General features: G+C 35.7%; 4 protein-coding genes and 1 long non-coding RNA gene across 6 annotated transcripts; 2 read left to right on the top strand and 3 right to left on the bottom strand.

Annotated features, from left to right (window-relative positions):
* Positions 1-11: 11 nt before the first annotated feature.
* LOC107216838 (solute carrier family 35 member E2A) lies at positions 12-3,499 on the top strand. The gene is made up of 6 exons (XM_015654141.2): positions 12-162; positions 306-655; positions 863-1,114; positions 1,209-1,395; positions 1,477-1,680; positions 1,815-3,499. The coding sequence occupies exons 2-6, from the start codon at positions 391-393 to the stop codon at positions 2,005-2,007; spliced, it is 1,101 nt and encodes a 366-aa protein (XP_015509627.1). The 5' UTR covers positions 12-162; positions 306-390; the 3' UTR covers positions 2,008-3,499.
* LOC124294174 lies at positions 1,171-1,912 on the bottom strand. The gene is made up of 2 exons (XR_006904084.1): positions 1,775-1,912; positions 1,171-1,685 (listed from the first exon to the last, which is right to left on the bottom strand). It is a non-coding gene; the product is annotated as an uncharacterized LOC124294174 (long non-coding RNA).
* LOC107216752 (cystathionine gamma-lyase) lies at positions 2,972-9,911 on the bottom strand. The gene is made up of 8 exons (XM_015654040.2): positions 9,755-9,911; positions 7,667-7,825; positions 5,924-6,211; positions 5,260-5,394; positions 5,036-5,171; positions 4,786-4,938; positions 4,512-4,677; positions 2,972-4,328 (listed from the first exon to the last, which is right to left on the bottom strand). Exons 2-8 carry the CDS (start codon positions 7,805-7,807, stop codon positions 4,184-4,186), a joined length of 1,164 nt encoding a protein of 387 aa, XP_015509526.1. The 5' UTR covers positions 7,808-7,825; positions 9,755-9,911; the 3' UTR covers positions 2,972-4,183.
* Positions 9,912-10,343: 432 nt separating this feature from the next.
* On the top strand, positions 10,344-15,372 carry LOC107216793 (transmembrane protein 59). Its single transcript, XM_046738455.1, has 5 exons — positions 10,344-10,595; positions 10,732-10,846; positions 11,021-11,304; positions 11,789-12,101; positions 12,174-15,372. Exons 1-5 carry the CDS (start codon positions 10,455-10,457, stop codon positions 12,185-12,187), a joined length of 867 nt encoding a protein of 288 aa, XP_046594411.1. The 5' UTR covers positions 10,344-10,454; the 3' UTR covers positions 12,188-15,372.
* On the bottom strand, positions 15,096-20,009 carry LOC107216783. Of its 2 annotated transcripts, none has more exons than XM_015654073.2 (6): positions 18,893-20,009; positions 17,650-18,749; positions 17,033-17,249; positions 16,839-16,948; positions 16,363-16,737; positions 15,096-16,280 (listed from the first exon to the last, which is right to left on the bottom strand). In XM_015654073.2, exons 2-6 carry the CDS (start codon positions 18,739-18,741, stop codon positions 16,134-16,136), a joined length of 1,941 nt encoding a protein of 646 aa, XP_015509559.1. In that variant the 5' UTR covers positions 18,742-18,749; positions 18,893-20,009; the 3' UTR covers positions 15,096-16,133. The 2 variants fall into 2 exon arrangements, with proteins under 2 accessions (XP_015509559.1, XP_046594406.1); XM_046738450.1 differs by having other exon boundaries at positions 19,059-20,009.
* Between the last annotated feature and the right edge of the window lie 792 nt (positions 20,010-20,801).

The raw sequence follows: 20,801 nt of genomic DNA, 5'->3' as shown, positions 1-20,801 counted from the left end.
GTGGTGTGATAGTGGGTGTATATGGCTATGGCATGTGTCCACGTTCATGCTACGTTGCATGCTACGTTGATAAGTTGATAAGACCGCAAATATTGTTGTAAGCTCGGAAAAACGTAAGTCGGTGACAAATATCAACACGGATGTGCTGCCACAGTTAGATCTGTAAGAGAAATATTTTATTAAAAACAATTTCAAAATAATAATGTTCTTTTTGAGCCGGATCTAATTTATCTGTACTAGGTTATCAACAATTTCATAACCTATGTTACCATTTCCTTTTTCTATTTCACATATCCTTTTAACAGTTCGATACCCGGCATGTGGACGGTTGGGACTTCGCACAATAACTTTTATTCAAAAATCTATTCGCCGGGAGAATAACTTCATACAATGGAAAATCATTTGGTACCAATAAACAGTGTACAATATCCTCAAGAAAATGATGGGGGTACAACAGGCGGTCCTGCGCTGAACAAAATTTATATCGAAAAAAAGAAACGTGGGGATGAAGTTATTCTGGCCAGCGATTCAAAGGGAGGATTATTCAATCCTAGAGCTATATTGTTCTTGACCCTATGGTATGTCTTCAGCGGATGTACCTTATTTTTGAATAAATACATACTTTCGTACATGGAGGGTGACCCAACTATTTTAGGTAAACGTATAATGCATCGTTATATTAATTTTATCACTAAGTTAACGTTACGTAAAATTTACTTGGTGTTGGATTGCAGTTTGAAAAGAATATTGCCTTCCTCGATTAGAAAAGAAAGTCAGCATATTTTGCCTTTTTTATAAAATGAAACAGAGATCTCGCTATATTTTTACTGTGATAATTACAAATTAATATTTCTACCAAAAGGTGCCTGCCAGATGCTCATGACAGCGACGTGTGGATTTATACAGATGTACTTCCCCTGTGGAATGTATCGAGCAAGTCCTCGACTCACAAGGCCTCCGGGTTTTTATAAGCACATGATACTTGTAGGCTGTACTAGATTTACAACAGTTATACTTGGATTAGTGGCACTGAATTATGTGGCTGTTAGTTTTACCGAAACAATCAAGAGCAGTGCGCCACTTTTTACAGTCTTTATTAGTAGATATTTATTAGGTAAGATAATAGTTTCAAATGGATCCATCATATGATGTCAGATTACGTCTCCACTGTTTCATTTTCCGCTATATTTTAATTAAACAAATTACAGGAGAATACACAGGCTTGTACGTAAATTTATCACTCATCCCGGTGATGGGAGGATTAGCACTGTGCTCAGCAAACGAACTAAGTTTCGACTTGAGAGGTTTTGTTGCTGCTATGGCTACTAATTTAACGGAATGTTTACAAAACGTTTATTCAAAGATGCTAATTAGCGGTGATAACTTCAAATATACGTAAGTTACTTGATAAATCTCCATTGCATCAGTAAATTCCTGATTTACTTAAAACACTTTACTATTTCAAATTAATTTCAGCCCCGCAGAATTGCAATTTTACACCAGTCTGGCATCTGTGGTGGTTCAAATTCCTGTGTCAATAATGCTGGTAGATTTGCCAGCCCTTCAACACGCCTTGAGTGCCAGATTACTTTCGGCATTTCTACTCAATGGTATCTTCTTCCATTTCCAAAGTATAACAGCCTATGTCCTCATGGACTACATCAGTCCAGTTACGCATAGGTGAGCTTCAACAGTTTTCAATATTTTTGTAGCATAGCAGTGAATAATGACAAATTAGCAACTGTATCATAATTTATATCAAATATTGACCTACATTCTAATATTCTGGTTTTTTAAATTGTTCCTGTACTTAGCGTTGCAAATACTGCAAAAAGAGCATTCCTCATATGGCTTTCAGTATTACTGTTCAACAATCCAGTTACCGGTTTATCAGCATTGGGAACATCCTTGGTCATCGCTGGAGTACTTTTGTACAATCGTGCACAGCAGTATGATAAAATGAAGTTAGCACTTGCGCGGCGTAGTTCAAAAGTTAGTTTTCAATGATAGAGATGCAATTTTACCTAGGACGAATAACAACTTATTCAACCAATTTATATACAATATGTAGATATTAATGCAAATCAGAATACACGATGTTTTTTGATGGACTTGAAATTAATCTTACTTTAAAAACAATGATTTCTAATGAAATATTTAAAATTTAAAAAATGTTTCTTTTTAAAGTACTTATATCATAGAGAGAATCTATTTATTATTATTATTATTATCATCGTAAAACTCAGCAAAAGACTATTGCTTGTTGAGAGCGCCAGTGCATTTCGAGTAGACAGTAATTTAGTGTATGTAGCACATGATTCCATTGTAATCTCGTTTGAAAAACCATATAAGATATTATATACCTACTGTGTATAGATAATTTATTGACTTAGTTATTTAAAAGAAGTGACAGTAACGTATTGTGATTTTCATGCAGGTTCTTAACCGTCTTAAAGGTTTTTTTAAACTTCTTACAACGATGGAAATATTACTTGTATTTTGAATAAATGAAAACTGAAATCAAAAATTCTGAAAGTACTTAAATTAATTGTACTTATAACGCTTTTTATTAGGCTGTAGTCTATTTAACTTTTTGACATTCCCATATTCAAAGTATTCATTTCATCATTCTAATTATATGAAAGTTTGGTGCACAGGTGATAAGTGGATGTGTTGATTGTTCGTGATTCATGTTTGATATGATTATAACATTTAGAGTGGTGTATGGGTATGTATTACATACAGGTGGTGCTCGTACACCTCCGAATAAGTAGACACCACGAAATCGCACACATACACCTTTTGTAAATATACCATACATCTGAGAATAAAAGAATTACATAAAATCAACCTGTGGAATTACTTAGGCGAGATTAATTCTTTTAATTTGAAAGCTAATTGTTTTATCGCCGTGGATTCTCTTGAGGCGAATATACAATAGATAGGTGAATGATTATCACCAAAGCTACGGTAACGAGTAAAATAATTTATTTTCATTTGTTATTTACAATACTGGATTTCATGTATGTATGTATATGGACCAGGGGCCGTATTTTAACGTATTGAATAAATATTTAAAGTGAATTCTTTCAAAATATACTTATAAACAGAAATGGAACACGGTTTTTTTCCATTTAATATATCATTTCATGCACACCCTGAAATAAATTACTACTTTGTACCACGGTTTGATCCTGAATCAAAATTTACCTGTTGTCAACTACGTATTTCTACAAATTTAATTTAATCAGCAAAAACAAACATCTATATTTTTCCGCTTGTATGCAATGAGATAGCTAAATGCATATAAATATTGTGTACAGCTACATTCGGACTAGTTATTTGCTGATTATCAAGTCAAACAGCCTCCCTGGTTCGTTGTATGTAATTTATTCTGTTCAGGTTATTTGCTATAATATGTTAGTAACTATTGCATCGACTTGCATCAATTAAAACCAAGGATTGCATTATATTAGTTTCCGATGACATATGGCGCTGACATGGCTCTAAAAAGTGACCTATCCTCACGGTAGATAACTTGGTACAGCCTATATTATATTACATGTATAAACAATTACATTTTACAACTAAGTGAACGTGATCACTTAAGGCTTATCTTGTGAAAGGCAATGAAGGTAGTGTTACAAAATATTATCAAGAAAAAGTGCGCTATATATTAATTAAATTAGTTAAAAAAGTATTAAAGCATTCAAAAGATTGATAGTGTGAATCAGAATTGTGAAGTTGGATCAGATACTGTTTGAGATTAGAGAAATCATAACTATCTTTCAGTTGTAAGTAAAATAGGGAACATACTACCCAGTTCTAGTCACCACAATAATAACACTAGAATTTATTTGCTACAGTGAATAGCAAACAATAATTATAAGTGAAACATTTATGATAAATTGTATAAAATGATGATATTTAGCAAATTGACGTATTGGTAGTATGTAGATGGAAGCCTTTAGCGTTTTTTTTTTTTTTTCATATAAGTTTTCGTACCTAAGAGATTTAGCAAATTTACATGTCTAATTGTTTGAGAGAAGTTTTAATTTCAAACATGTTTGTTCATTGATATTAAAATTTTAAAACACAATTAAAGCACTTTAATTGCTAATGCCTGGTTAATTTTGTGAATTGTACTTCTTTCGTGTAAAAATTGTGTAGTCCGTTACCAATTTCATTGTGCAGCTTTCAATGCTTGATCAAGGTCTGCCAAAATATCCTTTTCAGATTCAAGACCAACTGACAAACGTATAAGTTGATCAGTGATGCCTAGTTTTTCTCGCTCAGCTTCCGGTACCGATGCATGAGTCATAACGGATCTAAATCATTTTAAACTGTCCATTAAATTCGAGTTTATGCAAAAGCAGCATCCTTTCTAATCGGTAGTTAGTAACTGGTCAGATAGATTGTTGATTGGTAATTGTCATCCTTAGTTATCATTACAAATTGGACCAGTTTTGCTTAATTAGAATGAATGAAATTGATTGCTCTATCAAACTTACGGTAACTCAGCGAGAGACTCGTACCCTCCAAGGGATTCAGCTAGAGTGAACAGCTTTAGAGCTTTCAAGAATTTAGTGGGGTCTCCTCGCAAGTAAAAGGAAATCATACCACTGTGACCACTTGTTTGTTTCAAGGCCAATTGATGCTGTGGATGACTGGGAAGAACTGATGGAAAATAAAAATTTTAGATTAATTTTGTATTGTTATCAAAATTTTTCTGATGCTGTAGTTCTCAACGACACCAAACATAATTAACACTTGTGCAACACTTACGTGGGTGAATTACTTTTTCAACGTGTTGATGTTTCTCTAAAAATTTCGCTACAGCAAGACCATTCTTTTGATGCTGCTGCATCCGCAATTCTAAGGTCTTCAGGCTACGGTTTACTTGGGCGCAATCAAATGGAGACGGAACAATCCCCATGGCTGATAAGTGAAAGTCAATTAAAGTTTATGCAAATTTTCATAATTGTAAAAGTATTGAGTTGTACAATTATCTACGAATTGATAATTTTATGCATACCATTTTGTATGAATCTTAGTTTTTCCTCAATATCAGCCCTCTTTGTAATAGCGGCACCCATAATAATGTCTGAGTGGCCATTCATGTACTTTGTCAAGGAGTAGACGACAATATCGGCACCATATTCCAAAGGTCGCTATAATTACAAAAATGATCAACACTAACGTATTGATTATTTCATTTCAACCTAAATAATTGTTGAATATTCATGTGTAACATTTTACCTGGAAATAGCAAGTTAAGAAAGTGTTGTCAACCGTTAGTAGAATTTCCGGACGTTTGTCTTTAAGCATTTTTGATACGCTTTCGATATCAGCTAATTTCAACAAAGGGTTTGTGGGTGTCTCCAACCATACCATCTGGAATTGATAAATATACACGATTAGAATGAATTGTATACATATAAAAAGCAAACAGAACACTTGGAGAATTTAATTATTGTTCGTTATTTAACCACACATCACTTGAGGTAATCGGATCATTTGATGTTTACAAAATATATCGATGAGTTATTAAGTCTACAGCTGTAACATTGCTCAAACTTAGATAAGTGATGAGTATGTTACGAAATTGTATGTTATTGGGGGGGAAAAAATTGTCATAAATATCTCGTATTAATCAATTGTTGGGTTATGAGAGCTGGAAATTTTTCCGACACATTTGTTTTGAAAGATTGCCCAAGATTAGACGTTAGATTAAGTCTGAGTACAGAGATTAAAGATTTTATGCATTTCAACTTCTAAGAAACATACACACATAATACACCTCTATGATATCAAATATGATGCAGCTGAGCTGTAAATTTAATCATCACAAAAAATGAAACCCGTATTTCTAATAATAAGAAGGCAAAATTATTGTTGCTATGATCTTCAGGTGTCACAATACCTTTGTACTTGGTAGTAATGCTTGCTCCACAGATTTTACATTCGTGGCATCGACAAAGGTAACCTTGATGCCTTGCCTAGAGGCACATTTTTGGAAAAATCTATTGGTACCCCCGTAAACGTCATCGCCACATACAATGTGGTCCCCTACTTGGAGCAAAGAGGTGATCGCTGTTGTAGCACCAAGTCCGGAAGAGAAAACCACTGCATATTTAGCATCTTCGATCGAAGCCAAGCAAGCTTCAAGAACGTTACGAGTTGGATTACCAGATCGACCATATTCGAAGCCCTGCAATTATCATATGATAATCAATTGAGATTTTGATTTCGTAAATTACAAGTCTTGAAATTGACCACGCTATTCAGTACACTGAATTATTTCTCAGAAATTTTCATCTCTGTAAACTGAAGATCTTCTTTTATTTATCACTTCCTTATTTAATTTTCTTTTCAACTGATCTTGATTCTATTTATCTGTTAATTTTAACGGCATTTTTTATATATTAGTTTTTCATATTTGACTTAGGACAAGTTACAATGAGTGAGAGCAGTCGTTTTGCATGTTCATTCTTTGTATAATTAGTAAAACAATAATTGTCTCAATTGTAGATCCAATTGGCTATCCAATGTCTAATTACCATCAAGTATCTCAATTGGCAGATTAGTGTCATGAATTTTCTAATAATAGATTAAGTTGTACAGACTAAATAATGCTTGTACTGCTAAACAGAAGTCATATCAATCCTTGCTGGGTCAATGACTCGTGTTCATATCATATGCATATCAAAATAAATGAATAATAGATTAGTACAACCTGACTTTATTTGGTTGAATGTCAATTCACGTGATGTAGAAATGCGTAAAGTACTTTCACCGTACACCAAAAAATTTCTGGACTAACAAAATATCTTGAAAAAAGACTTGATGACTTAATTCAAGAATTAAGATGATAAGAAGAATAATGAAAGACACATGCATGTATACCCATGCCAAAGTCATTCATTTCAATTCAGACAATGATTCTATAAATTTCTAGACAACTTACAATTGAAGTAAGTCATATAATTATTTCCATCAGCACTCATTTTGTCATGGCGAATTATTACCGCCTTTAGAGACATCAAATCACTAATTAAGTAAGTCCAAGGAGCTAAAACGAAAATACTTTTTGTTTCGCACAGCACGTCAGATGAGAGAAAAATATCTGGGTTTTTGCACACAAATAAATGCAAGTGTACTAGGAATTTGCCAGACATAATTAAATTTAGCGTGAATTTCAGTCCTCATTCATTTACATCGCATTATTTTTAGTCGTTCCATTTCAGTTTGCTCAAGTTGCAAACAGGTACAGGTATAGTTTAATCTCTTATTCGATGCGTGAATTGCATAATAAATCAAACTATACGAGAAAAAAAGAAAAATAAATAGAAAAAGCAAAAAACGTGATTGAAATTTTCTTAGATATCTTCTTGTTGGTAAATCCGTAATCTAACCTCACGTGTTATCATATATAATGAAACCACTTCACTGCCTGCTGTAGCAGTTCAATAGGTACATGTTTTTGTTTCCAAAAGATTGCTTGACATTTCGAAACATCTGGAACATTATATAACGAAGCAGTTGACTTTTATCGATCGAAGATCAAAGTAAAGAGCTGATACTTTGAACTACGGATTGAATTTTGAATGGTATGATCTACAACTAAATGAATATAATTTACTGCAAAGCATTTATAGCTACTGACTCTGTGCTGGGCAGGTCCGTCTTGACGAAACGTGGTGGACATCACCAGAGGTGGTATGACTGAGCAGTGCTTCCATTGGAGTGGATCTTGTCCTGCGTGAATAGCTTTGGTGGCGAAGCCTTCTTGTGTGTTGGTCGGCATTTTTAATTACAGAGGTATCTGAAATAATTAAGACCCATTTAATCATTTTACATTCATGTAACAAAAAAACTACTGGGTATAATAAAATCATCATCAACTATCGACAAGGGATGAATCTACTGTAAGCAGTACAAATTAAAAATTTAGTGGATACATATAGTTTGTCATGATGATGAGAATTTTTTGTACTAAATCTTCTGGTTGTAATACGAGAATAAATACATTTAGAATATAACATAACGTCTCATTATAAAATTATCTTACATTTCATAACTTAACGATTTATCGTGTCATTATCATAAATTTATAATGATGCAATAATACAAGTATTTCAAATTATTATCAAATCGGCAATAAAAAGCACACTTCTTTTCTTTTTTGGTTTCAGGCTTTTCTTGAGCAATAATGCATATTTCATGTGTAGGATAAATTTTATAAATTCAGTTACAGTTTCGTAGATGAGAAGACACTGTCTTTACCTTTACAAGCTGAAAATATTATTGTTCATACATTTTTCACAGCCAATGTAAAGATACAGATAATAAATCTCCAACTTCAATAGCAAAAGGCTATCTGATATCTCAATAATATATGTATGGGGCATTCTCTGTCAAGTCGACCAAACTTGACCTCTCCGTTCTGGTTCGCGATTTATTATAAAATTGTTTTGACTCTCGGAAGCACAGAATTTTTTATATAATCCAAATGATGAGTCAGTCCACTATGGGCTGATTCTGGAACATTTGTATATGTAATGCTGGATTTTTAAGAATTATTTCAGATTTTTAAACTGTGTCGATCAATATGTTCATTTATAAAAATTCTAGCTAATTCCAACGGATTCAAAAGCTTTGAAGAAAAAACAATAGTACTTTCAAGAGTCAAAACAATCATATGAAAAATTGCGCGTCAAATCAGAGAGGATTTAGGATTAGGCCCAGGTCGATTTGACGTGGAATGCCCCGTATAGTAATAAGAGTATAAAATAAACATGGTATGTGTAAAGAAACTCGAGTAACAATAAAAGCAATAGCAAGTTCCACTTGCTTGGTTCGTTTATCGCTCAATTGCATCTATGCCGGGTTATCGTTGTTTGGATATCCCCTTCTCCAAGTTAAAATCCATGCAATTGTAAGACGTGGCATTAATTTGCATCCTTACTATTGCATGTTTGATTACTTACAAGTAATACTAAAGATTGAGAATTCCTTGATTGTAGCTACATGCAAAAGCGTTCTATAATTATACGAATAAAAACTCTGTACGTAATGATCTGAACTGCCAATTATAAAATTCCCAAATTACGAAGGCGCCGACTATTAACAGGCTTCCTTGAACGAAAACATGTTGTGTGAGTTCTCAATATAAGGAAGACTCGTTACAGTGTTCCCGAATTCCGTCGTTAAACGCGGGACTATGCCAACAGTCAAATTAAACACTAAATTGCCTCTAGGAGAGTGGTAGAAGTATTTATAAATGTGAAATATGTTATACATTGTTATATCTATATTTATACATACCATATACACTTGAACGTCAATGAGGAAAGAGCATCTTGTATTAATATTGTCAACGGATGATAGCAAGTGGTTATAAGATGAGAAGCGAGTTGCGTATGGAAATTAAATCGGCGAGAAAAGAAAAAGAACAAAATTCGTAAAATAACGCAAGTGCAATGAGAATTGACTGCAACTTGTGCCTATGAGGAAAATCGCTTGTCGTAAAGTAAAGCGGCTGTCATCGCACATGCTGCTGTTACGAGATTCGTAAAAAATGTTACATCAGCTGAAGTACAAAGGACGTGGGGAATAGATTCGGTAAATTAAATTAACTAAAAATACCGCAAATTCGAGAATTTAATACCAGCCAAGGTAGAGAGAAGGAAACACTTTAAAATAGCGCTAATTTTTTCACTTTCTTCTACTCGGTCTGCATTTCATTACTTACGGTAGAGCAGGAAGCAGAGGGGAAAGTACGAAGCGTCGGGTCTGATGGTTAACGACGGACTGAGAGCTTGCCTGAGTTGCCGACGCGGGAAGAATAATTAGAAAATTTTTCGATTGGAAGCCGCCGACGGCGCAAAATATCACCCGAGTGGACCAAGCCACGTGCAAAAAAATCGCAACCCACCTGAAGTTAACTTCGGTTTAAAAATTGGCAAAGTATACAAGGTCATTGTCGTACGTAGATGAGTGACTACTGCGACGCTTCGCATGATATTAAAACATAAACCATTGCTTGGTATCCTGATATGCAGGCGGAAATATAGGTTGAAAATTGTTTCATATAACAATGTTTAGATGTGTTGTTTGAAAAATTTTAAATCGCTGATTTAGCATGTAGGATATGAGACGTTTAAAATAGCAACGTGAATGTAGCAGCGGGACGATGTTTGACAGCCGGAACTCCGATGTAAAGCAGACGACGTGCGTTTCAGACCCGATCTTGATGTTGATTGGCCGATTGTTTCGTCTTTCAGTGCTGTCGACCAATCAGCAACCTTCCCACCATAATTAAATCGATATTTACTCGATTATTCGTGTGAGGACTATCTTTGTTTTAATACCAACCCTCCTTGTTCGACGGATTATATTTCATGCAGTGGGTACTCGTCTGCGACATTTGAGCGCTGCTTGCGTGCGTTGCGATGGAAAGAAATAAAGAAATCCTCATCGTATTTCTCGTTTTTATTGCCGATTACGTTCTGGGCGATGTTTATTACAATTTCGTTAATCGAGAAGACCCCTGCATCACGCTTTGCGACAAAACTTCCCTGTCATTTAGCGACGTGAGTAATTACGGTTCTATTCGTCTAAAAATTTGTTCAATGTTTATACATGCAACGCTAGACGACATACGGAGCGTACGTAAACATACTTGGCATTCCAATACCTGTTTATTAATTTTTTTGTATCCTGTGACAGACGAATCATGCCAAATCTTGCTGTCAACGAGGTTGTACTTTTTTCAATCTAGTCGATGTTCGTCATGGCTTGGAACCTGAAAGTTTAAATGGAACAAGAGATGCCTGCGAAGCTTGTGAGTTTCAATTTTGATTCTTATATTTTTAGTTGCTGTCATTTTATTTTTCTGGAAGGAATTACCAACTGATTTGACTACGCTATTGATTTCTATCATCTATGCACTTAGTTCTAATAATAAATAATGTTATCTCCTCGTTTTGATGATAAATTAGTCACCATTAATTCACAGCATGCATCGAGGCATATTCTACCCCTCAAGATCGCTACGCCTGCAATACAGGCTGCGAGTTTATGGCCAAGGAACGGGTATCTCAACTCGTCTCTCTCTTTTCTGTCGCTATTTACGTCGAAGAGGGACCTGATTCTAGTATCCTTCTAATGTCTCCTGACATGCCCGAAAGCGATATTCTCACCGATCCCGGACTGAGGAAAGAGCTTTTGCCTGGCTGGTGGGATTCGGAAGGATTCAAACTACCGCAAACTTACATCAAAACAGTCCCGATCGACTCAGGGGTGAGAAAAGATTGCAAGTCTACACAAAGAACACAAATAGATCAGTCCACAAATATTTCCTTATCTCAATATATAGTAGTGCAAGAAACAATTATGTTCCATGTAAGATGAAACAACAATTGTAAAATTCTAATCACAAGACAGAGTTACATTAATTTTTCAAGTTTAATTAGACCGACAATTATACACAGCCAATTGGCTAGTAAAATCTTCTCGCTTCTCTTATCTTATTTTGCGAACAAACTTGACTGATATGCATCTATTCTTACAGATTCTTATCATGAACAATAATTTTAGATCATAAGATTTTTTGCCTAACGATCTTAACGATACTCAATAAAGAAAAATCCAAGTCTTTGTTAGAAAATAACGAAGAAGATTTTATAACGCAACATATTCTAATACTTTGGCCCTTAACACATGTACTTTTATGTTTCGTTGTCATTGTATTTTCTTAAAACTAATGACATCATTTCTAAAACAGGCTGTGGATTATGGCATTCCATCTGACTACTCTGGTGAAACCGAGCAATCAGCATCAATCCCAGGTTCCGATTGGCTGCAATGTGCTTCGCGACATACAGGGATGCCACAGTGGGTTTTAGCTGCATCGATGATAGCTGCTGCACTGTCCGCTCTCTGGCTTTGTTTGTCCGCTGACAAATCGAGCGACCTGCAGTCTGAAGAATTGATTAGTGAAAAGTCAAGCCCTTCCAATAAGTTGACAATACTTATATTGGACGAGGCACCTTTAAATAAGATTCCGCCACCCAAATACAGCGAGATTGATATGAATGGTAAATTCTAGATAGCTAACATATTATTTGTATTCCAATACTACATTTCAGATTTTTTTTTATTCTTTGCAGTTGAAAATATATGAAAGAGGCTTTGAATAGGAAAGCATGAATTTATTCGCAAGTTAAGGTACTTCATTTGTTACTAACACATAGGCAGCGTGTTAATTTATTTCAAAGTTTGGAAAAGATGATAATTTATGTAAAACGAAAACAAAGATTAACATGTTATGAAGATTTTGGTAAGCTACAGTTTACTAAATGATAATGTTATGAGGTTTGGATGTTTTTCTTAGGATAAGCTAAAAGATTGAATGATTATTACATTTTTTCCTGCTTAGGTACGTTATTCTTTATGTATTACATATTTGTCTTATCTTGATGGAAGCAGTCATGATCTGAAATAGAAACATTACGAATCAAATCAAAAAGTTGGAGAAAAATGGTGTATAAACTTTTAAATCATTTGACCAAATATTAAAAAATTCTCATTTGTGATGCGGAAGAAAAGCTTCCATATAATTCCTGCAAAAAGCTTTTTAAATTATACATTATCAAGACGTTGCGTTATTTTCAATAATCCTTTATATGCCAAAAGTTCACATTGTTGTAATTCAGAGTACGAAAGTCGCTCGTTGCCTCAGACTTTTTTACTTACCCATGGAAAAAAAGTTACTTCAACTGTGTTGAATTTTTGGAATTCAAATTCAAAAACGATTTATCTGATAGTGATGCCCAATTCATGATAATTTTCTCCCTACTGAGCGTATGAATTAATTCGCATAAATGAAAGTCTCGAAAATACTGTTATATAGAATTAAGATTCAAAAACAACTGAAACGTTTTTCGCTTCTGCGGGATAACGTTGGAATTGAACGTTTAATTTTAAAGAGGAAAGATGTACATTGAAACTGAAATTCGTAATTTTCCTATATAACTGTGATTCAAATTCCAAAGATGCACTGTCATATGTTTTCTGTGCATATGCAGTATCAATGTTCGACCAATTCGAAGTTTGAATTTTCAATATTTTATAACCAATTACCTACCTATATTAGCTTGCTCAAATTAAGTTTGTGTTATATTCGTACCTATGGCGTACCTATAATATGCATGCATATGTAGAAATTGTGAATCCGTAATTCTTAATCATATCTGAAATACTCAAACAAAAGTTCGTGAAAATTCTAACATTAAACTTTGCAAGTAAAATGAAATACCGATACTACTCTAAGTTACCAAACAATCAATAATCCACCCAAGGTACAACGAAGATCACCACCTGAAATCTAATCAAATCTGAGTAATGAATTACGTAATGGCGAAATGTGGATTTATCAGAAATTTTTAGGCCTGTTGCCAAATACTTTTGAGGTATGCATAGCATATTTGCACACGAATACATATGTATAAGTATTTAAATATGTATATTATAAAATACTCTTAAGTCGAGAATAATTTTAAAAAATATATAAATATACGTATATAAAAAAAAATATATATTATAAAATAGTGGAAAATTTTCTCCTCTCACTAATCACAATATGGACCTTTGTGAAAAAGACATATCTCAGTAACTGAGACACGTCTCTTTCATTCAGACTCATTGCCAATCTTACGTAAGAGTAAACCAATGAAAACAAACAAATATTTAAGTTCAGACAGGTACATCATGTTTTGACTTTAGGTCAGTTAAATCTGATTCAGTTTAGTTGTGATGAGAAAAAGTACAGCCAAGCAAGCGCAGCTGCGTGTAGAGTCCTAATCAAAATTATGGTGGGGCAAAATATTTGTTTGGAAACAGATATTGATAAGGAGGCCTGAATTAGTATGAGACTGGTTCCCAGGAACGTCATACACCTATTTGTTTCACATTATTTGACGTACTTGACGATTAATTTCAATCACCCAGATAGCAAAATACCAATACACTCTATAAACAGTCATGCATACTTTGATTTAGATTTATAAAAACTCCACACACTCATCTATAAACACAATTATGCACTCGTCGTTATATAGAACTTTACTACCACTGTTAGTTGAGTACGTGCATTTAGACCTTGATTTTAACGTACTTATTATAAACCCAGTATTATAACACCGTACGGAAATTATTTGCGACAGAGGAAAAAAGTTTTTGAGAGGCCCTATCTAGACAGCTGCTATCCGGACAATTATATTTACTAAACTTTACATCTATTGTGTACGAGTATCAAAGAAATGGTCTGAATGCACTGCTTAAAACCAAGTTTAAAACCACATGAAGTGATAATTAATAGAAAAACATTTTATCACTAATATAAAACGATTAGAATTTTGTGTTGCGTGATGCAAATTTTATGCATATCTGCACGATAACTGTACAGAACTTTTATCTTTTCAATTACTTCCTTTTCCTGTTTTTCCTAAACTATCAATAATTGCTTGTCAAATGGAGGTTCACCTAATATTTTTAAGATTACGTAAGATTATGTAAGCAATAAATCGTCTGAACAGTTCACAATTAATACGCTTTCCATAATCAAATAATATAATTCAAAATAGTGTTAATCAGTTTAGTGCGCTAGATTTTTGAGCAATGCAATCCTTTCTCTTCAAACACCTACTAACGTAAGCTTCTGTCAATGTCTTTAAAATCTTCAAGGTGATCCGAGTCTAAGAAAATCAGTGTTTAAGTTTTTTACCTGCATCTTATATATATTATAAATACTTTTTTTTATCTGGCGCAGTCTCACGCGTTTTGATAACTGTCATGAATTATTCAAATTATTTACTAAGTAATCCTTAGCGCTACGGAACACCTTGAAAGTCTCAGTGTATGTGCTTTTCGGAAATATGCGATTATAATAATGTAACGTAACATTTTCTGCATTTATATTATAAAAATATTCATGAATAAGAATATTCTAATTTCTTTTTTCAGTAGGAAAACGGGTTACACTCGAGAACAGAAAATAAAACACCTATACGTGTATACGTTTTTGATCTCAACTATATCATTCGAGAAAAAATTTAGCTTACAAAACTCAAAATCTTGATTAAATTGACATACACAGTTTCTTAAATCTATCAAGTAATCTTGCCATATGTTTATAAACAGAATGGTGGATAGAAAATGATATTTTGTAGACTTAGAGAACTGTACGTTAGAATGAATCAAGACTGAGATGTTCTGATGGAATACAGTGCCAGACTTGACAGTAAAAAAGTTTTAAGTCATGTTATTACGCAAGATTGAAAATAAAGATAATAATGTGTCATTGAGGTACATAAATAGTATTTATTTCACCCAACTGGCGTTATTATAATGATAGACAAAGTTATTGTTTTAATGCAGCATATTCAGTTTTAAACATTATAGGTACGTTCAGTTGAAACTTATAAGAGTGAATTGACCTTACATTTTATTAAAAAATAGTGGTGAGAATTTTAACAATTCTCAGAACAAAGAGGCAAAATATTTACAAAGTTGCGGCTGCATTTATTTTTGCCCAACTATCTAAAAGTTACGAATGCAGTTTCCAATATATCGTGTGTTTTACGTGACTTATTACGTACTCAATTTTAACAAATGATGTTTCTCTTTTTTCAATACTGTGCATTCATTTTCGCGTCGAACACTTTAAAATGATTCAATAACAAAATAGATTTCTTTGTTATTTTTATGGATGGAAAAAAGCTCAATAAAACAGGTGCAATCACTGCATACCGACCGCCTCAATTTTAAACCAATATAATACAAAGGACGAAATATTAAAATTCCCTACGTTGAGCTTGAAGGTAGAGTACAGTATTCGCGAGCAAATGGTACATTGAGCAGTATTTTGACCAGTACGTCATTTTTGTACTGTTATGGAAGAAGGAAAAAAAATAGAAAATCAATAGGTATCACTGATGATTGTCAATTGAAGAATAATCTGATATTGTAGTTTTGGAATACACTATTCAAAATAATAATAACGAATATCCATGTGAAGCAGAGTTAAATAAAAAGAGTTAAATATTACGCAAATGGATTGATGTTCTATATTATAGCCAATACAATCTAGGGTCGTCTCTGCGTATTTGAAGTTTCAAAACGTGTCGATAAATCTTCAATGCCGGTCCCAGAAGTAAATCCATACTACTCAAAACGTCGGAACGCTTCATTAGCAATAGCGAATGACCATCTATGTCCTGAAATCGTAAAATCGTGAGTAATATGTCATTTTAGAAATTGCTAGATACCTGGAATAATCATAAGCGTAATTCGTCATACCTGCTGTCTAAAAACTTCAGCTTCTTTCGGAAAGAGTCTCGCAAAATATTGATAAACCTGTTCAGAAGTCCAGTCGGAAGCGTCCGGGATATTTGGGTCAATACCATCTCTGGGCCCATCGTCATCCATTTGATCGGAAGACCCCCTAGCAGGGGAAACTTGCGGACTTAAAACAGGGGGTAGTACAGATGGATGTGAAGGTGTTACTGGACGGCTTGTGTTGGAACTGAAGCTATGTGTATTATTTGTTTTACTGTGCTTTTGTGTGCAGTTGTTACAGTGCCACTTTGTCGTTGACTTAGTAACTGATATCCGAGGGGTGTGACACGAAGAATGATAAGCTTCGTCACAGGAATAACAAGTTATCAGCGGACCCTGTAAAATGAAAATTAAGTTATTGTCAAGACAGACTGGAACTCATTATTTAAAGACGGTAGTGAGAAGCAGTTCGCATTTCTTCCAATGTAACAACTTACAGCATCAGATGTTTCGCAGCAAACTGTGCAGCTCTTGCATCGTTCACATTGCCAACTACTGTCCAATTTGTGTATCAGTTCTTCTGGCGAGTAAATACAGCTGGGATGCGCTGGTGAAAAAAATTAATCATACATAAACTACCAGTTACTTGAAGTGATCTGCAAGTACAGATTAATCGAAGAGTTCTGTATACCTCTGACGGTACAATCTCGACACGCAACAAGCCTCTCTTGCTTCTGTTTTGCACAAAGACTGCAATGCCTGTGTGGACCCTCCTTTGCACTTGGTTTTACCGCTTCCTGAGAATCCTGTGATACGATCATTGCCGTTTTGTTCTGGGAACCAGATTGCCGCCCTCTTTTTCGCCTCACAAGATTATTGTCTGACGGATCAAAGACTTTCTTCGCTCTCTGCAGAAACAATGTAAAAAGATATTATAGACTCGCTATGGCCCGAGACTTAATTAGTGAGAGCAAAATGTTTTTGTGTAAACAATTGTGATGATAAACTTGTTTGTTTTAGAAATGAAACCCAACGCTAAGAGATCAATAGAAATAAGAACACAATACTTTTGTCGTTCCAAAATACATCGCAGTAGGAATGCATATACTAATATTTTATTGAAAAATTCGACTAAGCCTTATTTTTCAGCTCAAATAACAATCAATTCTGAAATATATCAGCTTGCTTTGAACAGAGTACTTGTAGAAATACGAGGCTCCTGAAAATGATGAGAAAAGAGAACGATGAGCAGAAACAAATCAAATTCAAAGGTGTGAAAGTATCGTTAAACAGTATCACTGGGTTTACCTTTCGGCGAGCGCTTCGGAATCCACCAGTATTAGTGGACGACGGAGTTGGCGAAGGATTAGTGGAGCTTCTACCTGCATCCTCTTCGTCACGTTCCTCGCTGAGCTGTTCAGACTCATCTCTCTGCTCTGTTTCTTCCTTACGATCAGTACGATAGTCTTCGTAATTGATTTCAATTTCAACCGGTTCTTCACTCCTTACTTGAAGACGTTGTTTGCGTTCAGATTTCGACGCTTTTTTAAGGTTAGGCTGATGATTGTTACTCCTGTTCAAGGATTCTTCCTTATTATCGATGAAACGGGAACGCGATTTCGTGCTCGAATTATCCTTGTGAGAATTTTGCAAGGTTTGCTTAGTGCCAGTGACGATTTCGCAATACTCATCCTTTTTCAGCGAATCTTGTTTCGGACTCGCCTCGCCGGACGACTTCGGTGTATTTGACCTGGAATCCGTTACGGTCATGTCGTCGCATTCGGTAAAATCGTAGGCATTCACCACGGCCAAATTCTGGGATGTGTTTTTTTTTATACCGTTTTCCTGACGAGAGTTCTCCTGGTGAACGGACTCTTGCGTCATGTCAGGTGTTGCCACCAGGGAATAATTGCCGTTGTTCAACCTTGTCAAATTACCGCTCGCCACTTCTTTGCTCAAAAAGTCATCGACGACGCGTCGAGTCGTCGGACTTGTGCTTCCATTCATTAACTGCTCGATTAATCTGTCCGCCGGTACGCCCTGATCAAGGTAATCCGGTTCGGCCACAACCAACTCCGCCACGGCACCCGCAACCATTGACGAGTTCAATTTTTCTTTCACAAATCCCTCCGGTTTATTCTTGTAAAGTTGAAGCCTCGACCACTTAGAGGCATTACGGTAACTCGTGTTTCCCTTATAGTCTACTTGGATCACTTTCTCAGCTTCTATCAGCCGATGTAGATCCGCGATTGTATCACGCGCATCGACAGAACATTTGCGTAACAAGTAATTACAAATTCTATCTGCATCTGGCCGAGCTTTTCTACGCCGAAGTTGATCTATAGCTTCCAGTATTTGCTCCTCGTGTTTTATTTTTGATTCACCGCCGCGATGCTGCATCTTTCACTCTAGGCAATCACAAAAATAGTGAATTTTTATTTGAAAATTAATAAATTCGCACGGACCGCTTAACGATTTTTCTCTCTACTCTTTCACTAGTACTTCCTTCGTTCTGGTAGTTTGTACAATTGTCATGGGATTACCCGTCTACCTATTGCAATTTCGAGACACCTTTTCGATTCTTCTTCTTCCTCAAAGAAATCTGCATGACAGGATCCGATCGAACGACTCTGGCTCCGGGAATAAACTGCTAATTCTATGTAACGTATAAACACGACATAATAGACGCGAGGAGATATACGTGCACCTTGACTCACACCTAGCTTGGCAAGGATCTTCGTCACAATACGAAGCAATGCGGCCGATAGTCGGCTACTTCGGCTGTACGATGCACTGGATACACGGCAAGTAGCCGGGAAGAAGGGTGGGGGAGGGTTCGGAGAAATAAAACTGAATCGTGTGGACAGATATATTCTGCCGCGTTAAATATTCATTGTGAAATATTCACAGAAATGGGGGGTGTATAATCTTGTTGATGTTTACTTGAAACAAGGCAGCTGTTTTAACAATGAACGTATGCTAATCCCCAACAATGTTGCATTGAACGGTGTGTTCGATTTAGGAATCGAAACTTAGGTCGGAGGATGAGAAAGTAGATTATTAATAAGAGCTGCAGTGGTTTAATTGAATGTCCGCGTACGTGCGGCTGCACTTTTCACAGAGAAACGTTGACATGAAGACATGCAACGATTACATACACGGAGCTAAGGTAGACAAACAACGTCGGGCGAACTGCGCCACGCGCAAAATTGCGCTTCGCCGAATACGATGCGATATAGACTGCGGTAATTAATACGAGTAAATGAAAGTGTATCGTAGTCAATTTCTTAGGCGAATAGACACGCGCACGCCGTTGTGTTGCCTATAAGACGGCAGTATGCCAACAAGGGTCCGAGGTTGGGTTGAATAAAATTGTCTCAAATGTCGATAAGCACAAAACGCGTTTCGACGCGCTCTTTCAGAGGCGCGCCGCGCCGTCTGGCCGCCTCGCCGGATGATCCCTCGAAAAGATTCGACTCCGGGAAACTGTGCCGCACTTATATTTCAACACTCTAACTTGTTCGATATTTTTCACAGAATCGTTTGCACGCTACAGTATTATTCTCCGTACACGATTAACAGCGATATTTTAATAATACTTTATCTCGCGGGCCGGGTGCGGCTACGAACATGGACGGGCCACGAAATACGGACACGCGGGCGGAGTTTTTGCGGGGTCGGTTTAGTGCCTTGGTGGTTCGCTAAGTGGCCACGAAAATGGCGTCTGCGCACGACCGCGTCGGCGTCCCAGTCTTAAGGCAAGCTCACATTCACTTTAATCGTCGTCGTTCACCCTCCATCGGCCAATAGAATATCTTCTTTACCCTACCGGCTTTTCGTCCTGTCTTTTGATTGAACACTCGAGGCGCGCAATGCGTGTTTCATCTCTTGTGATACGACCATGAGCCTTTATTTCAGAAGGTTCAGAAGTGAGACCACGACGGATGTTGTTTAAAAAAAAATTGCTCTGAATTACGCGCGGAATTACTATTCGTATATGCGTCGTGGAATTTTTTTTTTACTTATAGTATTGACGAAAATGAAGATGCTGGTGACCGGTCGTCTTGTTTTCAGACAGCCCGGAATCAACAGCATATATTATTGTAACTCGGAATCGATTTTGTCTACATCGCTCGATAAGTTTGCACCTGTTGTGTTTTTTCCGGACATTCATCGCGGCACGACGAGAGTCAAAAAGTTAATTACATACGCAGTTTTTTCATTGCTGCTGCGAAATTATGTTCAATAATTAGTAAATATTTTTTGTAGTAATAAACTCAGGGAAAACAAGAATATGTAGAGTTTATTCCTCATTGGTCGGCGGAATTTCGGATTTCCTTCGCTCAACTTTATCTTCAATGACTCATGTAGCAAACGATTCGTATGAGTTGTGTACTTGTATGCGATTCAGGATTCGATCATGCATTGAATGACAATGATAATAATAAAAGTTCAAAGGC

This window comes from Neodiprion lecontei, chromosome 4 (assembly GCF_021901455.1).
Source record: "Neodiprion lecontei isolate iyNeoLeco1 chromosome 4, iyNeoLeco1.1, whole genome shotgun sequence".
Lineage (NCBI taxonomy): Eukaryota > Metazoa > Arthropoda > Insecta > Hymenoptera > Diprionidae > Neodiprion > Neodiprion lecontei.
The sequence above is the reverse complement of the archived record's forward strand: the minus strand, read 5'-3'. Positions and strand labels throughout refer to the sequence as shown.

Coding starts and splice junctions, on each gene's coding strand:
- LOC107216752 (XM_015654040.2), bottom strand. CDS start 7,807: ATGCCGACCAACACACAAGAAGGCTTCGCCACCAAAGCTATTCACGCA. Junction 4,939..5,035: donor ACTAAGATTCATACAAAATG/GTATGCATAAAA, acceptor TTCACTTATCAG/CCATGGGGATTGTTCCGTCT. Junction 4,678..4,785: donor TGAAAAAGTAATTCACCCAC/GTAAGTGTTGCA, acceptor ATTTTCCATCAG/TTCTTCCCAGTCATCCACAG.
- LOC107216838 (XM_015654141.2), top strand. CDS start 391: ATGGAAAATCATTTGGTACCAATAAACAGTGTACAATATCCTCAAGAA. Junction 656..862: donor GGGTGACCCAACTATTTTAG/GTAAACGTATAA, acceptor TTCTACCAAAAG/GTGCCTGCCAGATGCTCATG. Junction 1,681..1,814: donor ATCAGTCCAGTTACGCATAG/GTGAGCTTCAAC, acceptor TCCTGTACTTAG/CGTTGCAAATACTGCAAAAA.
- LOC107216793 (XM_046738455.1), top strand. CDS start 10,455: ATGGAAAGAAATAAAGAAATCCTCATCGTATTTCTCGTTTTTATTGCC. Junction 10,847..11,020: donor AAGAGATGCCTGCGAAGCTT/GTGAGTTTCAAT, acceptor ATTAATTCACAG/CATGCATCGAGGCATATTCT. Junction 11,305..11,788: donor CAGTCCCGATCGACTCAGGG/GTGAGAAAAGAT, acceptor TTTCTAAAACAG/GCTGTGGATTATGGCATTCC.
- LOC107216783 (XM_015654073.2), bottom strand. CDS start 18,741: ATGCAGCATCGCGGCGGTGAATCAAAAATAAAACACGAGGAGCAAATA. Junction 17,250..17,649: donor TCCGAAGCGCTCGCCGAAAG/GTAAACCCAGTG, acceptor TTGTTTCTGCAG/AGAGCGAAGAAAGTCTTTGA. Junction 16,281..16,362: donor CTGAAGTTTTTAGACAGCAG/GTATGACGAATT, acceptor TTACGATTTCAG/GACATAGATGGTCATTCGCT.